The 21,409-nt window shown below is 46.4% G+C and overlaps 2 protein-coding genes across 2 annotated transcripts; one reads left to right on the top strand and one right to left on the bottom strand.

Annotated features, from left to right (window-relative positions):
* Window positions 1-6,632: 6,632 nt before the first annotated feature.
* Window positions 6,633-11,460, bottom strand: LOC102837884 (chromosome unknown open reading frame, human C17orf105). The gene is made up of 6 exons (XM_006832714.1): window positions 11,309-11,460; window positions 10,582-10,652; window positions 9,991-10,109; window positions 8,382-8,505; window positions 7,678-7,734; window positions 6,633-6,781 (listed from the first exon to the last, which is right to left on the bottom strand). Exons 1-5 carry the CDS (start codon window positions 11,430-11,432, stop codon window positions 7,678-7,680), a joined length of 495 nt encoding a protein of 164 aa, XP_006832777.1. The 5' UTR covers window positions 11,433-11,460; the 3' UTR covers window positions 6,633-6,781.
* Window positions 11,461-13,138: 1,678 nt separating this feature from the next.
* On the top strand, window positions 13,139-20,881 carry DUSP3 (dual specificity phosphatase 3). The gene is made up of 3 exons (XM_006832713.1): window positions 13,139-13,263; window positions 16,218-16,444; window positions 20,682-20,881. The coding sequence occupies exons 1-3, from the start codon at window positions 13,139-13,141 to the stop codon at window positions 20,879-20,881; spliced, it is 552 nt and encodes a 183-aa protein (XP_006832776.1).
* Window positions 20,882-21,409: the final 528 nt, after the last annotated feature.

Here is a 21,409-nt window from a genome sequence, read left to right as displayed (position 1 = left end):
TCGTGGCGTATTGGGTTAAGCATTGGTTGCTGAAAATAAGGTTGATGGTTTGAACCCATCAGCCGCTCCGAGGGAGAAAGATGAGGTGGTCTGCTCCTCCAGAGATTTGCAGCTTCTGAAACCCTAAGGAGCAAGTCTTCTCTGTGTGCTAGGAGTTGGAATTGACTCAGTGGCAGTGAGTTTGGCTGTTTTGGGGTTAGTGATGCAAAAGGAGCCCTGGTGGCACAGTGGTTAAAAGTGCTCAGCTGCTAACCTAAAGGTCAGTGGTTCAAACCCACCAACTGCTCTGTGAGAGAAAGATGTGGCAATGTGCTTCGGGTTTGGTTTGGTTTGTTTTTTTTTTTTTTTTTTTCATTTAGGGTGGCACAAACGATTTGTCCTGTTACTAAACTAAAGGCTGGTGGCTTGAATCCCCCCAGCAATGCCACAGGAGACAAGACCTGGTGATCTGTTTCCCATAAAGATTACAGCCAAGGAAACCCTATGGAGCAGTTCGCTAACACGTGGGGTCCCCGGGAGTCCGAATTATATACAATTCCAATTTGCAATGAGAGTTAAGCTTTAAAACATAACAGCAGCACTACTCCTTTGTCTAGCTTTATTACAAGTTCACTTGTTTTACCTAAAAAAATTGTTCACACAACTGAAATTCTCTGTGTTTGAGAGCTAAAGCATCAATTTTAACCTTTTGGCTAGTGAATGGCTTGCCTGTTAATGAAAGTAACCAGCTTCTCTGCCTTGTTTAATAGTGAGCATATATATTAACTTTTTCTGGAAGACTAAGCTACACTTTACTGCCAAGAAAACTGACTATTATGGAATAGAGGAATGTCTTCAGGGGACTTGAGGTATGTTAGGCTGCTTGTTCCCGTTCCAAATACCCCTAAACTCTTAAAATGGAGTGTGTGTACCTGCTTTTTATGATTCCTTATGTTCCATCAGTTGTCCCTCTTGTTACTACTGGCTATGGTCCTGGCTCTAGCCTGTCTAACTTTCAGATTCTAGGGACTCCTGTTGGACTGGATTATGGGGGACCAGAGGACTCCTCCTGTCAAAATTGTCTGATTATACCTAAAACACAGTCAATCTGCTGTGACGACACAAAAGTACACAGACTCTGAGCGTGGGCCTAATGGGTCATCTCTGAGCAAAGGTATTGATGTCACATAGGAATTGTGATCTAAGTTTCTCAGAGAGTTTTATTTCTCATTAGTAACCAAGGTTTGTATGTCTTGATTCTGTGTCAGGCGCTGGGATAAGGCCAAACCTGTAAGTCAGGAGTTTTTATCATCCGCATTATACAAACAAGAAAAAACAAAGCTTAGAAAGTTTAAATACCTGTCCAAGCTCATGCAGCTGCTAAAAAAGTGGCAGTGTTGGCATTTAAGGTCAAGAATCTCTCTAAGGCCAAAGCTGGTCACTAATTACTACGCATACTGCCTTGGCCTTTTGTAGTCCCAAAGGAATCCCTGGGTGTTCCTGGTTGGTGGTTCAAACTCACCCAGAAGCACCTTGGGAGGTAGTCTTGGAGATCTGTTCCCCAAAGAGCACATCCCTAGAAATCCTATGGAGCAGTTCTCTTGTACACTTGGGCTTGCCATGAGTTGGAATAGACTTAACAACAGTTGAGGCTCCCACTAAGATACCTGATTTATAAGTGTAAAACGTGTTTATAACTACAATTTACAGTGATAGACAGGGTGGCCATAACTTCTAAGACTGAAGAGACCGCTTCCGTGGGTGTAAATGTTCGAGGTCATTTTCTCAAAAGATGAGGAGGAGGCCAGGTTAAAGGGGCAGCATCAGGAAGAGGTTTGCTGTAGAAATTTCTACTTTCTCTTTGTACACTAGGACACCTTCACAACTGTAGAGCTCAGTACCCTGGTTGTTGTTGTGTGCCGTTGAGTTGGTTTTGACTCATAGCGACCCTGTCTGTATAGGGTTCCCAAGGAGCAGCTGGTGAGCTTGAACCGCCGACCTTGCGGTTTGAACTGACCTTGCAGTCCAGCGCATTAACTCACAGCACCACACTAACCTGATAGGTCCACCTAATGAGATCTCATGCAAAAGCATGGGGGCTCTTTGTATCTACAGAGACTGGATTGGTCTTGAGTTGTTCAGCAGATTACCAGGATAAGGAGGGGACTGCCTCTGGGCTGTGAATGGTACATACAAAGTTGTGTGTTCTCCAAGGGAACCAACATGCAAAATATTCAAAGGCAGAAAACATACATGGTCAAATCACTTTTGAAAGTCCTCCTTGCAAGACACCACAGTGGGGACCCTAAGTGCCACTTAGTAAGGAAGTCCTAGCTAGGTGGTGTTCCCCCTCGTGTTGGCAGACAATGATTGAGCACCACCTGACGCGACTTCACTTTATTTTGCATTTCCTATCATTCCACAGACATTTTTTGCTGTTAAATATTTCCACACAATTATCAGATGACATGATAGTAATGCTCTTGTCATAATTAGGAATCAAGGCATGAGAAGGTGATGTCTGCATTATTTCCTGCCAAGGTAGCTTCCCTACCTCCCCCCCCAAAACAAGCTGAACCTACAGCTGCCTGCGTGCTACTAGATCTGTGGAGCTCCAGACAGACCCCATAACACTATTGTTCTCAAAACACACCTGTTCACAACGAGATCCTGGTGGCATGCGTGCCCATGCAGTTCCAAGTTGAATCCCACCAACTAGGCACATCGTCACTGGTTTGGGATTGGGGACTAGTGACACAAAACTGCAGGGACAATGACGATGGTTTAAATGCAGTAGGGGAAGTTCAGTAAGATCTAGTTCTAGCTGAAAGCGCTTCTAGGTCTGTTCCACCACATGATTTTGCTTGTTCCTGGGTGGGCAGCTTGAAGCTTGGTTTCTGCCATTTTCTAGGAAGTACTGAGAACTAATTCATATTCTTTTAATAAGTGATTGCACTACAGACTTGGTTTCTGTTGCTTGAGACTAAGAATTCAATTTGATAGAGGCTGCAGAGGTCGGGTGGGGGCCTTGTAATACCATATTTAAAGAAAGCTATGTAGAGTCCGCAGTCCTGGTATAGCACTGTGGGTTAATGTGCCAGACTGCAAAGCCATTTGAACTGCAAGGTCGGCGGTTCAAGCTCACCAGCTGCTCCTTGGAGACCCTATACAGGATCGCTATGGTCAGAACTGACTCGACAGCACTTCACAACAACAACATGTAGAGTCCTGATGTGGCGCTGTGGGTTAATGTGCTGGGCTGCAAGGTTGATTTATTTGAACTGCAAGATGGGCAGTTCAAGCTCACCAGACACTCCTTCGAAACCCTACAGGGGGTCACTGTGAGTCGGAACCGACTTGACGGCACTTAAAAACATGTGGAGTCCTGGTGTGCTACTGTAGGATAAGCACTGGACCACAAGGTCAGTGGTTCAAACCCACCAGCCACTCCTTGGACACCTTACATAGAGTCTCTATGAGTCAGAATCAACTCGTTGGTACTTACCTACAATGTGACACTATAGGATAGGCACTGGACTGCTAACCACAAGATCAGCAGTTTAAACTCACCAGCTGCTCCTCAGAAACCCTATATAGGCTTTCTGAGTCCGAACTGGCTCAACGGTACTTGACAACAACATGGCTTATTCAGGGAGGAATGGCAAGTCACTGAGAATGTTAGGCTAGAAAGCGATGTGGGCATATTTTTGTGTTGTTAGCCCCAGCCATAAATCACAAGTACCTGGAATATTGACAGTAGCACAGAGAGATGGAGAAGTGGGGCTTTTATAGTTAAGACATGTGCTATTGTTACGTACCATCTAGTTGGTTTGGACTCATTGACCCTAGAGTAGACCAAAGCACTGCCTGGTCCTGTGTTAGCCTCACAATTGTCTCTATGTTTACGTCTAGCGATGGAGCCCTGGGTGTGCAATGGTTAACCACTGGTCAGCAGCCTAGTGGCTCTGTTGGAAAAAGGCATGGTGATCTGCTGCTGGAAAGATGCAGTCTAGGAAACCCTGTGGGCAGTTCTACTCTTATCTTACAGAGGCTTTGTGGGTGGGAATCCACTTGATGGTAACAACAACAACAACAACAACAGAGATGAGGAAAGGATGGGAAACAGGGTAAAGTAAAGGTGACACCCTCCCCTCCCAAGTTTCTAGATTGGATGTCTGAAAGAATGGTGGTGGTTCCTCTGAGACTAACTGGAGTCTGTTAATAATTACTTCACATTTGGACATAACTGATTTTTTTTTCTTTACATTATACTTTTTATTATGAAATAATTATAGATTCACGTGCAGTTGTAAGGTGAAATACAGAGAGATCCCATGTACTCCTTACCACATTTTCTCCTCATGGTTACATCTTGCAAAACAATAGAATACTATCGCAACGAGGATATTAACACGGATACAGTCAAAACTAGGAACAGTTCCACGGTTAATAAATTGGATTCATCAAAATGAAAAGCTTTTGCTCTGAATGACCCTCTTGAAGAGGATGAAAAGACGATATAGATGGAATATATAGAATATGGAGAGAATATATGCAAGCCACACAGCTGACAAAGGCCTTGTATCTGCACTATATGAAGAACTCTCAAAATTCGATAATGAAAAACAAACCATTCAGTTAGAAAATGGGCAAGAGTCATGCACAGACATTTTTGCTGACATTTGGTATAGCACATGAAAGATATTAGACATCATTCCCATTAGGAAAATTAAAACCACAATGCAATATCACAACACACATATCAGAATCCAAAGATATCAAATGCTGACGAGGCTGTGGAGATCACATATGTCTGGTGGAATGTAAAATAGTGCAATCACTTTAGAAAATGGTTTTTCAGTTCCATTTAAAACTAGAAGAAATAAAAAGGACTAACCATGGTACCCTGGTACCCAGCAAGTGGCTGGTGGGTTTGAACCACTGACCTTGTGATTCAAAGTGACCTTGTGGTTCAGTGCTTATCCTACAGTAACTACACTCTTTGATGTTTATCTCAGAGAAATAAGAACTTTCAAGCAGAAATGTGTGCACCAAAATGCATAGCTTCATTTGTAATAGCCCCAAATGAGAAACCACCCAGATGTCCTTTAATGGGTGAAGTTACAGGAACTGGCACATTCATACAAGCAATAAAAAGGAATGACCTATTGGTCTATGTCACAACTTGAATGAACTGCAAGACAATCGTTGTTGTTGTTGTTAAGTGCCATCGAGTCGGGTCTGACCCATAGAGACCCTGTACAGGGTTTCCGAGGGTGTAAATCTTTACGGGAGTAGAAAGCCTCATCTTTCTCCCGTGGAGCGGCTGGTAGTTTCGAACCGCTGACCTTAAGGTTCACAGCCCGATTCGTAACCACTACGCTACCAGAGCTCCTTACGCAAGACAATCATACTGAATAATAATAATAAAAGCCAATTTCAAATAGATAACACACTGCATGATTCCATTTATATAGCAGTCATGAAATAACATAATTGTTGTTAGGTGCCATCGAATCGGTACCGACACATAGTGACCCTGTGTACAACAGAAGGAAACACTGCCCGGTCCTGGGCCAACCTCACAATTGTTGAAGAGACGGAGAATCGATTCATGATTGTCATGGGCTAGGGATGGGGTCAGGGAAAGAGGATGACTTTGGCTAACAGGGAAGCCTTGATAATGCAGCTATGTATCTTGAAGTAGTGGTGATTGCATGAAGCTACACGTGATAAAATTACAGCGAGCTATACATACACATGTACGAATGTGTCCATACAGAAGCAGTGAAAGCAGAACATGCTCTTTGGATGGTACCAGTGTCAGTTTCCTGGTTTGATATCATACCACAGCCATGCAAGATGTCGCCAGTGCGGGAGGCTGGGTGAAGGGTACATGGGACCTTCCTATACATTCCTTTGCACTTCATGTGATTCCGTTATTATTTCAAAATAAAAAGTGAAAACAAAAGACTCAATGCCAGCATGACCCATCATGCAATATTGTCTTGCCATATGTTTTTAGGTATTTTTGACAGTTTTACTGTTCCTTGCCTATAAATGAATATGGTACATAGACATTGCAACCAAGCATTCTTTTCTGATTTTATATAGTTACAAAGGAACTAACGGTATTTGTTTCTTTTGTTACCTGACCCCTAGTTCTTCCATGTGCTTTTATCTATCCCCTTTTGACAGCGTTGAACTTGTGCCTGAACTATCTTACCCCAACTTTTTCTTCCCAGGACGGTCGTGATGGTGTATGTTTAAGAGTTCTTTCATGTTCTCTCACTCGCTAGCTTTTGCTTGCTATAACTCTCCAGTGTTAAAATTCTTTTCAAAGCCCCAAATATAAACGCTTGCTGGATCTTTCCTTCTTCCACCGCATTTTGTCTCCACATTTGGACGAGGACTTAAAACTTTTTTGTTGTTGTTAGGTGTCATCAAGTCGGTCCTGACTCATAGTGACCCTGTGTAGGGTTTCCAAAACTGATAAAATTGCTTTATGGGAGCAGAAAGCTTCATCTTTCTCTCAAGGAGTGGCTGGTGGGCTCAAACCGCCGACCTTGTGGTTTGCAGTCTAGTGCTTATCCTACACACCACAGCAGTCCAAAACCATTTAAATTACTTTAAAAGTAAATTAAAGCATGTTACCTTAAATGTAACTTACTCATTTTATGTTCCAAGCTTTATTGTCGCATCCTAAGATTGAGCATTCAGCCACTTGGGAGTGTCTTGAGATTCTAAGCAGCTAAGAAATCCTAGGGCCTCCTTGTATATTTTTTCCCCTATGTTGATGAACCTTGTATTTAGTAGAGAGAGAGGGGGAAGTATCAGTTACACAGAACTGCTCCCTGGGTGTCCATTTATCCCCATCCCTCAAAAAAACCAAAAACATGTAGTCATTCTTAATAATATTAAATAAGGAGCCCGGCTAGCATAGTGGATTACGACCTAAGCTGTTAACTGCAAGGTCAGTAGTTTGAATCTGCCAGTTGCTCCATGGGAGAAAGATGAGGCTTTCTACTTTGTAGAGGTTTATAGTCTCAGAAACTATTTGTTGTTTTTGTTGTTAAGTACTGTGGCATCGGTTCCGACTCATAGTGACCCCTGCACAGGGTTTCCGAGGCTGCAAATCTTTATGGAAGCATAAAGCCTCATCTTTCTCCCGCACAACAGCTGATAGTTTTGAACTGCCGACCTTGAGGTTAGTAGCCTGATTCGTAACCACTACGCTATCAGAAACGATACAGGGTCACTAATGAATCGAAACCAACTCAGTGGCAGATCACCACCACCACTATTATTAAATAATAAAAAAAGCCAACTTGACCATACTTCTGAAGAGTGACAGAAACCCACATACAACTTTGGCACGTTAAAGCCAAGAAGAAATATGGAAACCAAGCATCAAAGTGTCCTGTTTATGTCTGATTGAACAATCTTTTCTTCTCAAAGCTGATGACAAAATGAATGGGATGAGAAAATCTCAAAGCTGGTGGCCAAAGATAATATCATTCCCAAGCTGTATGGAGAGAGGAAACCTCCAAGTCTGCTGCTGGGTGATCCGTTAATATTATACATAAAGTGCAAAATTCATCTGCTTAACTGGGCCCCTAGCTCTCTATAGCTCTTAGGGCTTTTGTGCAATTAGGATTACTGCTTTCTGTAATCAAGAGCAGCCATATTAAAACATACCTATTCATCTCGAGAGAGAAGATACCTTGTTGTATTTCTGATGTAGCGCCTTGAATTCTTAAAGAAAACAAAAAGACTTATGTCAGTGCCCGAGTGCCAATGCTAAAGCTGAAGTTTGAAGGTGGCTAAGAAGAGATTTGGAGTCCTGTTGTGGTGCTGTGGGTTAATGTGCCAGACTGCAAAGCTGTTTGAACTGCAAAGTCAGCAGTTCAAGCTCACCAGCTGCTCCCCGAAAACCCTATACAGGTTCGCCAAGGGGCGGAATTGACTCGATAGCACTATCAACAGCAAAAGAAAAGGTTTACAGATCAAAGTCAGAGACTGGAGGTATTTGGAAACACTGGAGATGGCTTTTTTTGGTCTTTTCTTGAAGGGTCATTCCTAAATGAAGCAAATCAACCACATACTGAATTCTCTCCCCATCCTTCTCTTTGCTCATACATTCAGCTTTTCTGAATGAATGAAAGGATGAGGCATGATGTTATAAACTAGTTTTTGAAAGTGACACATAGTAGCTTTACTCCCAAGAGATTTCTTTAGCTGTTTGCTTGTGGTTGTTAGCTTTGCTTGTTTGGGGTGGTTTTTCTTTGTTGCAGTTGACAGTGATCAGGCCCTCAGCTGCCCAGGGCCCCCTTCCTTAGACTGTCTTTACTCTGAACACAGGACCCTATATGTGCATGGAAATAACACGAGTGTCCACGTGCCTGCCAGTCTATCTCAGACTCCCTGCGGTCGTAGTGGGGTTTGCGATCACCAAGCCTCTTCAGAATGCCTTGGTTTTCCACGGTGATTCTCACTAGCTCCCGGTTCCTTGTTTCTCGGTTTAAGCTGAAAAACATAAACCCTTAGATGGGTGAAGAACACGAAGCTCTTCTGGAATGGGTGTGGGGGAGGAGAGGGGAGTACACTGTCAGCCTGAACCCTGAGACTTCAGTATACCTGGATACACCTGACTGGTGAACTAGATAGCACTTGGAAAACACGCAAAGCATTTATGGGTTTAGATCTGTGGTTCTCAACCCAGCTGCCCACTACTAGAAGATTCTACTTGACGGATCTGGAGTGCAGCCTTGTTATTAAGTGCCTTCAAGTAAGTTCCTGTCTAGCGACCCTGTATAGGGTTTCCGAGGAGCAGCTGGTGGGTTTGAACTGCTGACCTCACAAGGTTCACAGTCCAGTACTGATCCTACAGTGCCACACCAGCAGTCTAGGCCTTAGTAGTTTATAAAGGTCTGTCCCAGGTGGTGGTTATGTGAAACCACAACTGAGAATCTCTGGTTAGGTGGTAGAGGGACAGCTACGTCACAAAAGGCTGTGGACAAGCCACCACCTGACTCTCCTCAGCTTCAACTCCATCTCTGATCATCAAGAAGATAGGAAAGGAACCCCACATCCACCCCACCACACACTGACTTCTTGACGTTACATTATGATCCACATAGTCTCCTCTACCAGGCCAGGAGTTTCTTGAAGTTAGGAAGTATAGCTTTCATCTTATCTCTGCATTCCTGGGGCCTAGCACAAGGAGCTCTAGTAGCATAGTGGTTACGAGTAGGACTGCTAAACTCAATGTCAGCAGTTCGAAATTACCAGCCGTTCCATGGGAGAAAGATGAGGCTTTCTGCTCCCGTAAAGGTTTACAGCCTTGGAAACTCTATGCAAGGTTGCTAGAAGGAACCGACTCCACAGCACACCACCAGCAGCACATAGTAGGACTCCTGGTGTGGCACTGAGAATGCACTGTGCCACAAGGTCGGTTAACCACCAGGTCGGTGGTTCAAACTCACCAGCCACTCCTTGGAAATCCTATACAGGGTCGCTCTGAGTCAGAACCAACTCAACAGCACTCAACAACAATAAGCCCATAGTAGGTGGTCAGGAAATATTTGTAGCACTAATTTTAAGAGTGCTATGTCATACTCAAGAGTCCTGGTGTGGCGCTGTGAGTTAATGCGCCAGACTGCAAAGCCATTTGAACTGCTGGGTCAGTGGTCCAAGCTCACCAGCTGCTTGTCGAAACCTTATACAGGGTCACTATGGGTCGGAACCGACTTGGTGGCACTTAACAACAACAACATGTCATACTCATCCTTTTGCAAAAGTATGCAATGCAGTCTTGCTACAAACTCTGGGTAGGAATCTGAAAATCTCTGCTGAGATGCAATCTCTCATTAGAGATAGAGAAATAGAGTTTGCATTCTTAATATGGTCTTTCTAGTGCTCCCTCAAGATAACTTCCCTGAAGGATTTTCTCTTCTGGGCAACAAGGGGGCTGGGAATTTTCAGAAATGAAATAAAGAGGAAGAACACTACCTCTTGGAAAAATATTCATTCCAGCAGTCCACCTTGGCGGGGCCGCGGTAAGCATTTGCAATTTTCTGACACAGTTGCTTGTTTTCATATTCAATTTTGTCGATTTTCCTTTGTTCACCCTGGTAAGAAAGCCCCGCCCACCATGGTGACATCACTGCACTGCTCCCACCTACAGTGATTTAGTATAACCCTTCTCTGAGGTGGTGGCAAGGGGGCAAATTGAATGAGTGGCCATCACAGAGACTAAGGGCATTGTGGAAGGGGAGGAGCTGGCTTCACAAACCTTTGGGTTAGGTGGGTATTTAGAAGGCTCCAGAAATTGGACCCTTCTTGGGACAAAGATAACAACCAACAAACCATGGTGTTTGGTTGCTGTCCAGTCAAGTCTGTTTCATGGAAGCCCATATGTGTCAGAGTAAAAGTGTGTTCCACAGGGTTTTGGATGGCCGATTTTTCAGAAGTATACTGTCAGACTTTTCTTCCAAGGTGCCCCTGGGTGGATCTGAGCGTATTAATTATTGCACCACCCAAGGACTCCATGATCTAGAGAAAAATGGGTAGAATGCATCTTTGGATGGCAAGAACATGTACCTGTAGTTTACTCAGCTTTAAAATGTGATGTGTGTGTGCCACTGGAGGCTTGGTGTCCACTGTCGGCTTCACTAGAGGAGAAGGGTCACAGAGAGCCAGGTTACATCAGGGGGTCTTCATGGCAGAAAATCTACTAACCTCCTAGACATTAGTAACAGATAGACACTACAATTTCAAATTCTGAGCTTAATTCAAGGAATTTTAGCTTGGTGTACTTTGGCAAATTGTCATCTTTGAAAAGCTTTGAGCAGAAAAACAAAGACTGGTGAATGCTAGAAAAAGTAAAAAGTGACAGAGATAAATGTCCCTCTAGTAGCGTAGTGGTTAAAAGTAGGGCTGCTAACCTCAAGGTCAGCAGTTTGTAACTACTGGCCATTCCTCAAGAGAAAGATGAGGCTTTCTGCTCCCGCAAAGATTTACAGCCTCAGAAACCCTATGTAGGGTCGCTCTGAGCAAGAACAGACTTCCCGGCACACCACCACCACCACCCAGCCAATATTACTAGTCTGTCTGTTGGGTGTTAAAGTCATATTCTCTTTCTAAGTTATTTTGGCTTCAAAGAGTTTAAACGAGCGTTTCCATCAAATGAACTCCCTGGTGGAAACTATATTTTGTCACTGATTCTAATGTCTGCTTAACCAAACTCGTCAGACAAGGGCTGGTTTACTGTCAATTTTTCTATGGTGGATCCTTCCAGAACCCCTACTGCCCACAACTGCCCACATACCTATTTGTATTCTATTCTTGTGAAAGATATAGTGGCCATAGTCCAGTTGCCTCCTAAAGGTTGTGCTTTGCCTATGATTAGAGACAATTACAGGGTAGGCCAGGTAATCCAGGGACTTGTTCATCTTCTCTTCCTAATCTCACTTCAGAAATGAGACAGGTACCTAGGCTCCTCTGTGAAGTGCTTAGCTGTCCCATAAAAGGTTGTCATAGCTACCTAGTTATGACATCAGGAACAGGTGTCAGGAAAAGCATAGGCATAGTAGAGCCTGCCTGGCTGTCCCTAGGCTTCTGTTTTGAATGCCAACCTAGGCCCAAATTAAGATGAGGGGCCAAGGGACTAGGAAACTTTCTCACCTGCCTGATCTGTGGGCCCCACCACCAGAAGGAAAAGGCACGGTATTCTAGGCGAAGAAAGCACAGGGTAAAGAAATTCCAACCTTGGTTTCATATCTGGGCCTATAGTCTCTTTTGCAATGGTTTTCCTGAAGGTCAGACCACAGCTTTTGGGGGATTGAAAGAAGACCTTCAAGATATTCTGATTCAATTTCTTCATTTTGCAGGTGAGGCAATTAAAATCCAGAGCAGCAATGAAACTGTTCAAGAATGCAGAGCACATGAGTAACAGAGCTGGACTCAGTATGTGAGTTTCCTGAATTTGGGGGACCATCTTCGCTCTTTTAGGGAACGTGGGCCTGCATTTTCCTGGCAGTTGGAGGCAGTGACTTTCTCCAAGGACAGACACTCTGTTTTTTGCATATGGTTGGAGCTCAGTAAATGCAGTTAAAGACACTCTGGCTCACTCTGGAAGCTGCTACATGTTCACACTAGAGCAGGGTGTAGCCCGTAGGAGGTGCTCAGCACATTTGCTGATGAAGAAAGGAAGAACTAATAACTTACTGAGTCTTCACTATGTGGCACTGGTCACTCTCCCTGAATGTTATTGTAATCTTCCCATTAAAACAAAACAAAACAAAACTTTTATTATTATCCATCCCCGTTTACAGCAAACCGAAGCTCTGGAAAGACTCATTTTCCAGGGTCAAAATTCCAAGCCTGAATGCATAGATTCCAAGTTTTTAAGCATGTGGACTCCAGTGAATGTTGAAAGCCTGTTCGCCCCAGAGCAGGGCTTCTCAAACCTTAACTATCATCGAGATTTTGTTAATTACACATTTTGATTCCTGCAGGTCTGAACTGTGGCTGAGACTGCGTTTCTGACAAGCTCCGGGTGATGTCAACCCTACAGGTCCACAGTAGAGTTAGAGCTCAGAGACAGACCCCAGAGTGACACGTGGGTGCCATTCCGTCAATGTTAAGTGCTATTAAGTGCCTTTGAGTCCGTTCTGACTAATAAGCGACCCTGTACAGGGTTTCCGAGGAACGGCTGGTTGGTTAACCACCGACCTTGCCCTTAGCAGTCCACTGCTGATCCTACGCCAGGACTCCACCTGCGTCAATAGTAGCATTTATTGCGTACTGAATTTGGTCCCGTAAAGGAAGTTTACGGAATTAAAATGTTTTAGTTGGGGGTGGGGAGAGGATCCCTATTCCAGAGTGGCTATATTGCCGCCCGCGGGGACGGGTCCTGGGGTTTTCGGGAGCATCCGCTCGGCGCCCAGAGGCGCCGTATTGCTGCGAAGTGGCGCGCGGGTGGTTGCCAGCGCTGTGGCGCTTAGCGCTCGCAGCTCCCTTCGCGCGGCGGGGCCCGCCCCCGGGGCGGGACGGGGCGGGTCAGGGCGAATCTCTGCACCGGAGTCCCGGCCCAGCTGACCGGGCTCCTGTCCCCCTCGCTCGCTCCAGCCCTGGCGTGCAGCACCCGGCCGCCACCATGGCCGGCCCATGCGAGCTCTCGGTGCAGGACCTCAACGATCTGCTCTCGGACGGCAGCGGCTGCTACAGCCTCCCGAGCCAGCCTTGCAACGAGGTCACCCCGAGGATCTACGTGGGCAATGCGTGAGTCCCCCCAACTGAGTCCCTTTCCGGGAGCCCCGCCCACCCGAAAGCCGGGTGCCCGGGCGTGGTCGACCCTCTCCGAACAGCAGTGGGACCCGGGAGGGAGGCCCGAGGCGAATTCCGGAGCGTGTGGCGGAGGGGTTGAATCAGCGCCAGCCTCCCGTTCAGGGGGTGCATGGCATCCGGGGGGCCCGGGGCCTGGTGGGCTACCCGGCCCCCTCAGCTTTGGGCCCGAAGCCGCCACCTGCTAGGAGTTTGGACTTGCTTGAGGTCGGGCTTCTATGTCCATTGAACAGGTGGTCCGCTGTCGTCTGACGGGTCTCCTGCCCATGCATCATGTGACAGCTGCCTAGTTCTGCAGTGAGGTCACCGCGGAAAGTCTGCCTCCGCTGCCATGGCAACGGGCTGACGTCACAAGCGGGCTTGGCACATTGGCCAGGCAGGCTCAGACCCCGGAATTGAAAAATCCCAAATCAGGGTCCAAAGTGCTATAGGCTGCAGTTTCCTCGTCCCTTCTCCCGTCCTCCGGATAGATTTGATTTATATGGTGTTCCAGAACAATCCAATGATAATCCACCCAAGAATTTGAGCCATCTCCGAGAAGAGGCTCCCCGACCTTCTCACTGCCAGGAAATGCGTTTATTTATTGCTTCCAAGTTCCTATTACCAAAGCGAGAAGATTTTCCTATTAAACGCCTAGTAAGAATTTTCTGTAACAGGAGACAGCTCAGCTCTAGTGTTAACTATTCTGAGAGCCTGAAATGCAGCCCAAAGCAAGGAACGGATTAGCACGTGGGTACAGCCTGGGGGCGGCTTAAATCGGCTTTTCAAGAGACTCCTAGGATCCTTACCAACTTCCTAAGCTCCGTAGGCCTAAGAACTGAATGTTGGAAACCAAGAACTGACTGTTGGAAACCGAGAACTAGCCCACTCCTCTCATTCTGCACTGGAAGAGATGGTGGCCTAAATTTCTGAGGGACTGTGAAGGCAGGATCAAGGTCTTGTTTGAACAAGTCAGTATCCTCCATCCCAAATTAACCCCTGCTGGCTAACCTGCAAGGACTGCCATGTCCCGGGTCTCATTCATTCCATCCTTTAGTCACCATATTGAGCACCTACGATTTTTCTGGCACTCCTCCTTAGTAGCAGTGCTACTAAGTATCATAATGATGATACTAGTAAATTTATCGGCTGTTGTATTAGAGGAGAAAAATGAATGTGGAATGACCCTTCAGAGCTAGTGATTTTATTGTTGGCTTTTCTCTCGGCCGCAGCTTTACAGCTGTGTGTGGTGTCATGAGTAACAAACAGCTAAAACAGACTTCCAGAATCTCAGCCAAAGGTCCTAGTCCAACTACCCAACCATCCAAGCAGCAAGTGGGCTTTAGCACAAGCAGGAACCCTTCTATTTTGGGCAATTTGCACACTCAGCCAAGGGTGAGCAGATGCAGCTGCCACCCCATCCCAGTGGGGACTAAGGCTATGAACATCTAGGTAGCTGGAGTGGCAAGTACTGATGGCCATCCTAGAAAACACATCTCCTCCCCAAGACAAATCTGACCTTGACTTGGGGCAGGGGGGTGATTCCAGCAGGAGCATCTAATAAGTGTTGAAATGACTTGGGCTCCCTTACCTACCCGGAGGCCGCCTTAGCAAAACCAACATCTGTGGCCTTGCGGGGCAGAGACAGAGTCTGTGTGTGCCACGCTTTCTGGACCTTTGGTTTTTGTGGTTGGTGTGTGAGCACAAGAGGCAGAAGGCTGGAACAGAACACTTGGAGTGTCAGGAGCATGAGGTCGGCTCCCAGCTCTGCCGCTCTGCCGCTCTGCCGCTCTGCAGCCTGTGTGAACACATCCACACCCTTCCGCTTGTCCTTTTGGGGCCAGAGTTGAGCTCTGTCAGGTGGAGATACTGCCACCTTCCTTCCTTCCTGCAGGGCTGCAATCTAGACCATGTAGGGAAAAGTACTGTATAAACCAAAGTATGAACTCCTGCTTGAATTGAATGCTGGTGTGAGATGAAACAGGCCATCTGACTGACTAACCAGATCTAGTGGTTTGGAGCCTCCTTAGTTCTTTGGGCGTCACTTGCTCCCCCAGGTCAGTGCTATCTCACTCAGGAGGGCTCCAGGAGGACTAGCAGAAGGTGGTAGGAAGGAGCCTGGTTTAGGACTGGGGAGGGAGCTGCTGCAGTTGATAATCCATGGTAGGATGCAACCTGCTTGGCGTGTATCGATTTCCTTCTTCATTCATCATTTGTTTACTCAGTACCTTCTGTGTGCCAAGTCCTACCTATCACAGGGGCTGGGAACCAGACCTGAAGCAGCCAGGGTTCCTCTTCCAAGGAGCTTCTAGCCTGGACCGCGAAACAAACAGCATTATCACCCCCATTTATGGAGAGGAAAGCTGAGGCACAAAAAACATTCAGCAGTTTTCTTGCAATTGTCTGACAGATTAAGTGGCCGAGCTAGACTCAGATTTAGCCACAGGGAGCGGAGCGTATTGCCAAGTGGAATGGAGGGAAGGTCAGGAAATACTGCAGAAAAGGTGAAGGACGAGTGGGTGCATATCCATAGAGAAGATTGTTGTTAAGTGCCATCGAGTCAGTTGCGACACTGTATAGAGTTTCCGAGGAGCAGCTGGTGAACTTGAACCACCAACCTTGCAGTTCAAACTGACTTTGCAGTCCAGCGCATTAACCCACACCAGCTGGGGGAGGGAAATACAGAGGGAACAGAATGGGCATGAAATGCTGGTATATCTGGGAAAGCTGCTGGTTATTCGGTATGGCTGGATTGAGAGGAGGATTATTAAGATGAGGACAGAGAAGCTGGCAGGGACTGGAGCATGGAGGCTTTCCTTGCTCTTTGTCACAGACTTAGTTTCTTCCTATCTTCTTCCCATTGGGGTTACCAGTTGGTCCATTTCTCATCCCCTGTACTGTCTCCTATCCAGGTCTGTGGCTCAAGACATCCCCAAGCTGCAGAAACTGGGCATCACCCATGTCCTGAATGCTGCTGAAGGCAGATCCTTCATGCATGTCAACACCAGTGCCAACTTCTACAAGGACTCCGGAATCACCTACCTGGGCATCAAAGCCAACGACACACAGGAATTCAACCTCAGCGCCTTCTTTGAAAAGGCTGCAGACTTCATTGATCAGGCCCTGGCTCACAAGAATGGTAAGGGGTCTGCTGTCCAGGAAAAAAGAAATGTGATGTGACTTTGGCTAGACTGTCCTTCTAGAAAGCAGGCCCACTCAAAGCTCCTCTTGGAAACCCCATGGCTCCTCATGTCTTGTGGTTGGGGAGAACTTTAGGGCTGGTTCTCCGCTCACTCAGCTGTCTGCGGTATGGCCCTTATGACACAGGATGGCAGTTCTAGGGTTCCTAGCATTGGATTTCATTTTGCCTGGGATGGTTTTCTAGTTACTTACAATGCTTTCTAAGTTCCTGAGGACAAGTTCCTGAAGACTAAGCAGAGCTACTGAGGTGCTGGTACATTCCAGAGAGAAATACTCGAAGGCCAGAGGGCAGACAACAGCTGAGCATCTGGATTGCTTGCCCTTTCTAGTTTGAGTTTCTTTCTTTCAGCTTCTCCCTTTACCATTTGCTGGTTCCTGCAACCTCTTCCTCTTACCCACCCTAAACCCCTGGGGATCATCTTGACCCCTGACTAGCCGGTACTACTATACTGAGCAGCCTTCCCATCCGAATGATTTCTAGTAAACCGTGTTTATTTGAGCAGCAGAATGCACATTGCTGGGGCTCAGGAGACCAGGGAATCTGTAGGCTTTATTGTCATGCCTTTCATGGTCCTATCCCTATTACCCTCCAGCCCAGCTCAGCCCCTCTACTCCATGGCACTGGACTGACCCACTGTATTGACGGAGAATGAGGGGCCCAATTAGGGGAATGTGCTTTGATCTTCTCATATAATATTGAGCAATGGACTTAGAGGCGTCTGGTTCTGTTTCCTCTCTCCATCTGACTTTTTGTGACCTCATGACTTAGCCTAGGTGGGCTGGGTTTTCAGTCTGGAAAGCTCTCTCTGCCTCTCCCCAACTTGTCCTCTGGCAAACTCCACCATGTACTGAGTTAGCTCTTCTTCCATGAAGTCTTCTCTCAGCTTTGCTCCTCTAGTGCCTAATATAGCATTGGCACATAGTGGGTACACCAAGAATACTTTGCAGAGGAGTGACAAAAATGAATTTCATAGGCTCTAATGCCAAGTGGATGTGCTCCCAAGATCAACTGGCCAAGTGAGTCACAAGAAATGCCCTGACCTCCTTCCGTGTACAGGGCTCTATGACATGGGTGCTCGTCACCAGGAGTAAGTCACTTCTACTCAGGAAGATCGGGTGAGGCATCATGGAGGAGGTGGCCTCTGGGCTGGGCCTGGAAGGATGGGAAGTTAAGCCTCCCTCCCTTAGTAGGCTCTGTATGACCTATGAGTTGTTTTGTTATGTTTTGCCTTTGGGGGTTAGAAGAGGCTGTGTTTGATTCTGGGCTAGCAGATTTCCCTTCATTTTACGGATCCACAGTCAGTACTCATGGGAGCAGCAGTCAAGAAATCAAATGACATAATTTGGGCAAATCTCCCGCAAAAGATTTATTTTTAAAGCTTTAAAAACAAAGATGACACTTTGAAGACTAAAGTGTGCCTGACTGTTACTATAGCTTTTTGATCCAAATCTTAATTCCCACCAAATTGTGTGGATCCATCCATATAGGGTGTGGTGATGGCAGCGGTGGTGGGTATGTGCCAGGGAGTCGGTTCCGACTCATAGCAACCCTGTATAGGGTTTCTGAGGCTGGAAATCTTTACAATGTCCTTCTCCAGGGACTAGTCCCTCCTATTAACGTGTCTGAAATAAGTGAGATGAAGCTTTGCCATCCTGGCTTTTAAGGGGCATCCTGGCTATATATAGAAAGCCTCATCTTTCTCCTGCAGAACCACTGGTAGTTTCGAACTGCTGACCATGAGATTAGCAGCCTGACTCATAACCATTATTCTACCAGGACTCTAAGGTCTGGATTGGTTAGTTTTGCCTTCCTGCTGGGTTTCAAAGGAGCCATCTCAGAAGCAGAAACAGATTATTTCAGAATCACCAAGAAAAAGAAGCCACAAGTGTGCAATTCATACCTGGAAAAGCGGTGGAGGCATGGAGAGACAGAGCAGCTTTAGGTGTTCTGGCTCATGGACCCAGTATAGTTGAATGCCTACTGACAGGAGACTGGCTTGCAGAATGTATCCTATGTGCATTTACAGATTGGCTAACTGTCCTTTGTAATACATGCTTGAGCAGGACAGAGTCTGAGGGGCCACGCTGGCTGAGAGACTGAAGATAAGAGCAAGGTGTGCTTAACTGGAGAACTGCTGCATCCTGAGTGGTTTGTGGTCCTGAATTGTACCCTGTTCACTTCCCTAACAATCCCCATAATTGTGAATATTTTCTATGAGGTCTGTGTGGCCACTGTAACTGATTATTGAACCCTCTTGTGAAGCAGAGGGCTGTGGGAGGGATGGTTGGTGTCAGAATAGGGTGAAGAATGTAGGGTGGAAGCATGTCTGACTTCTACCTCATGGGAATCAACCTTGGGCTGATTTTGAGTTTGATTCTCCTTCTCCCTTATAAAGCTAGAGGAAATCAGACATGACCTCTGTGCTGTTTTTGCCCTGACCCAAGCCATGGTCTTTTCAGTTGCCACATATGCATGCAAGAGGTGGACAATAAATAAGGTACCAAAGAAGAATTGATAACCTTTGAATTATGAATCGCCAGAAGACCAAACAAACCTGTCTTGGAAGAAGTATAGCCAGGATGTCCCTTAAAAGCCAGACAGCAAGGCTTTATCTCACTTATGTCAGACATGTTAGTAGGTGAAGGACATCATGCTTGGTAGAGGATCCGTGAAAAAGAGGAAGACCCCCAAGGAGATGGGACAACATAGTGGCTGCAGCAATGGGTTCAAATGTAGCAGCGCTTGTGAGTTGGCCCAGGACTGAGCAGTGTTTTGTTCTGTTGTACAAAGGGGTTGCTATAAGTCATAACTGATTTGGGAGCAGCTAACAATACCTAACAATAACAGCAATCCTGGTGTAGGCTGTGGGTTAATGTGCTAGATTGCAAAGTCAGTTTGAACTGCAAAGGTCAATGGTTCAAGCTCACCAGCTGCTCCTTGGAAACCTTATACAGGGTTGCTATGGGTCAGAAGTGACTCAGTGGCACTTAACAACAACAACAATAACAGAGGCATTTGTGGGTAATCACTCACTTGGTTACTGAGCACTTAGTATGTGCTGGAAAGAGCCCAGGTGGCACAGTTGGTTAAGCACTGGGCTGATAACCATAAGGTCAGCAGTTCAAACCAAATAGCCACTCCTCAGGAGAAAAACGTGGCTGTCTGCTCCTGTGAAGGTTTACAGTTGCGGAAACTCTAGGGAGCAGTTGTCCTCTGTCGCATAAAGTCATCATGCATGAAAACGACTTCATGGCAGTGGGCTTAGTTTGGTTCTGTGTATGCTAGAGGGTGTCCTGGTGACGCTATAGGGTAAGTGCTGGACCACAAAGTCGATTGGAACTGAAAGGTTGGTGAGCTTTGACTTAACTCGGGCGGTTAAGGTCAGAAAACAGTGTTGTAGTTTGTGTCACAACAGAAGAGACTAGAAATGACGAGGTGCAGAGAAGACATTTCAAGTTGGTGTCAAAAGCCACACATCATATGCTATTATGAACATTCAAGTGCATTTCTTTCCGTGACTGTGTGTTCCTGTTGGGCATGTATCAGGAAGTAGAGTTGCTGAGTCGTAAGGCGTGTGTGTGTGCAACTTTAGTAGATGTTGTTCAGTGCCATCGAGTCGCTTCTGACTCATAGCGACCCTGTAAAGGGTTTTTGAGGAGCCAGCGGCTGGTAAGCTTGAACCACAGACCTTGCAGTTCAAACTGACTTTGCAGTCCAGCGCATTAACCCACAGCCACACCAGGACTTAGTAGATAAAGCTATGCAGTTTTCCAAGGAAGTACCAATCAACACCCCCAGTAGCCTCACTAGCGCCAGATGTATTTTTCATCTTTTTCATTTTAGCCATTCTGGTGGGTACACAAGGAACTCTGGTGGCACTGTAGGGTAAGCACTAAACTGTTAACCACAAGGTCTGTAGGTCAAACCCACCAACCACTCTGCACGAGAAAGATGAGGCTTTCTGTTTCTATAAAGACTTACAGCAGTGGAAACCCTACACAGGGTTGCTTAAGAGTAGCAATTGACTCTGTGGCCGTGGGTTGGGTTGGGTTGGACTGGTGGGTACACAGTGGTGTTACTTTGTGGTTTTTGTTTGTGTTTTATGAGAGTTTCCTGGACTAAGTGTGAGGTGACCTAACATACTAACTCATGGAGTTCCCCTCATTTCTTCTAGGCCGGGTGCTAGTCCACTGTCGTGAAGGATATAGTCGCTCCCCAACTCTAGTTATCGCCTACCTCATGATTCGTCAGAAGATGGACGTTAAGTCGGCTCTGAGCATCGTGAGGCAGAACCGTGAGATTGGCCCCAACGACGGTTTCCTAGCCCAACTCTGCCATCTCAATGACAGACTAGTCAAGGAGGGGAAATTGTAACTAGGATATTCTCACTGCCTCCTCTTAGGGGATGCCTGGGGTGAATGTCTCAAGCCTCCATGTTTAGGAATCACAGTGTACCCTGCTCCTAGCACCACCAGGCACTTGCCAATGAGTCTGTCTCAACACAGCCCTAGGCCAACTCCCCGCTGAGGAGCACATAAAGTCCGCTGCAACTTGCTCCCTGGTGTGTCCTGTTCTGTCATGCGTGATCTTCTTTCCCTAAGGTGGGAGCCCAGTGGGGCAGGGCTGTGACATGCACACTTCTCCCTAGTGACCCAGGGCAGTTGCTCTGTGGACGCTCGTGGGGGCTCCACATGACCTACACCCCGCTCCTGGGTTCTTTCTTGAATGGGGATTGCAGCATCTTTAGCTCCAGTGAAGGAACTATGCAATCCCGGGCCCCTGTTACCCACTATGTCTTTGCCCCCAGATCTTACAGCCTTCCTCCACACCCTGCTCACAGGTAGGACTGTGTCTTGAAGTCTGAAGCACTGACGTCACTAGGGGGGGCACAGGGAGTGTGGA

The sequence above is a fragment of the Chrysochloris asiatica genome, unplaced genomic scaffold, assembly GCF_000296735.1.
Source record: "Chrysochloris asiatica unplaced genomic scaffold, ChrAsi1.0 scaffold00007, whole genome shotgun sequence".
Classification (NCBI taxonomy): Eukaryota; Metazoa; Chordata; class Mammalia; order Afrosoricida; family Chrysochloridae; genus Chrysochloris; species Chrysochloris asiatica.
Note: the sequence above shows the minus strand (reverse complement) of the source record. Positions and strands in the feature narration are given on the sequence as shown.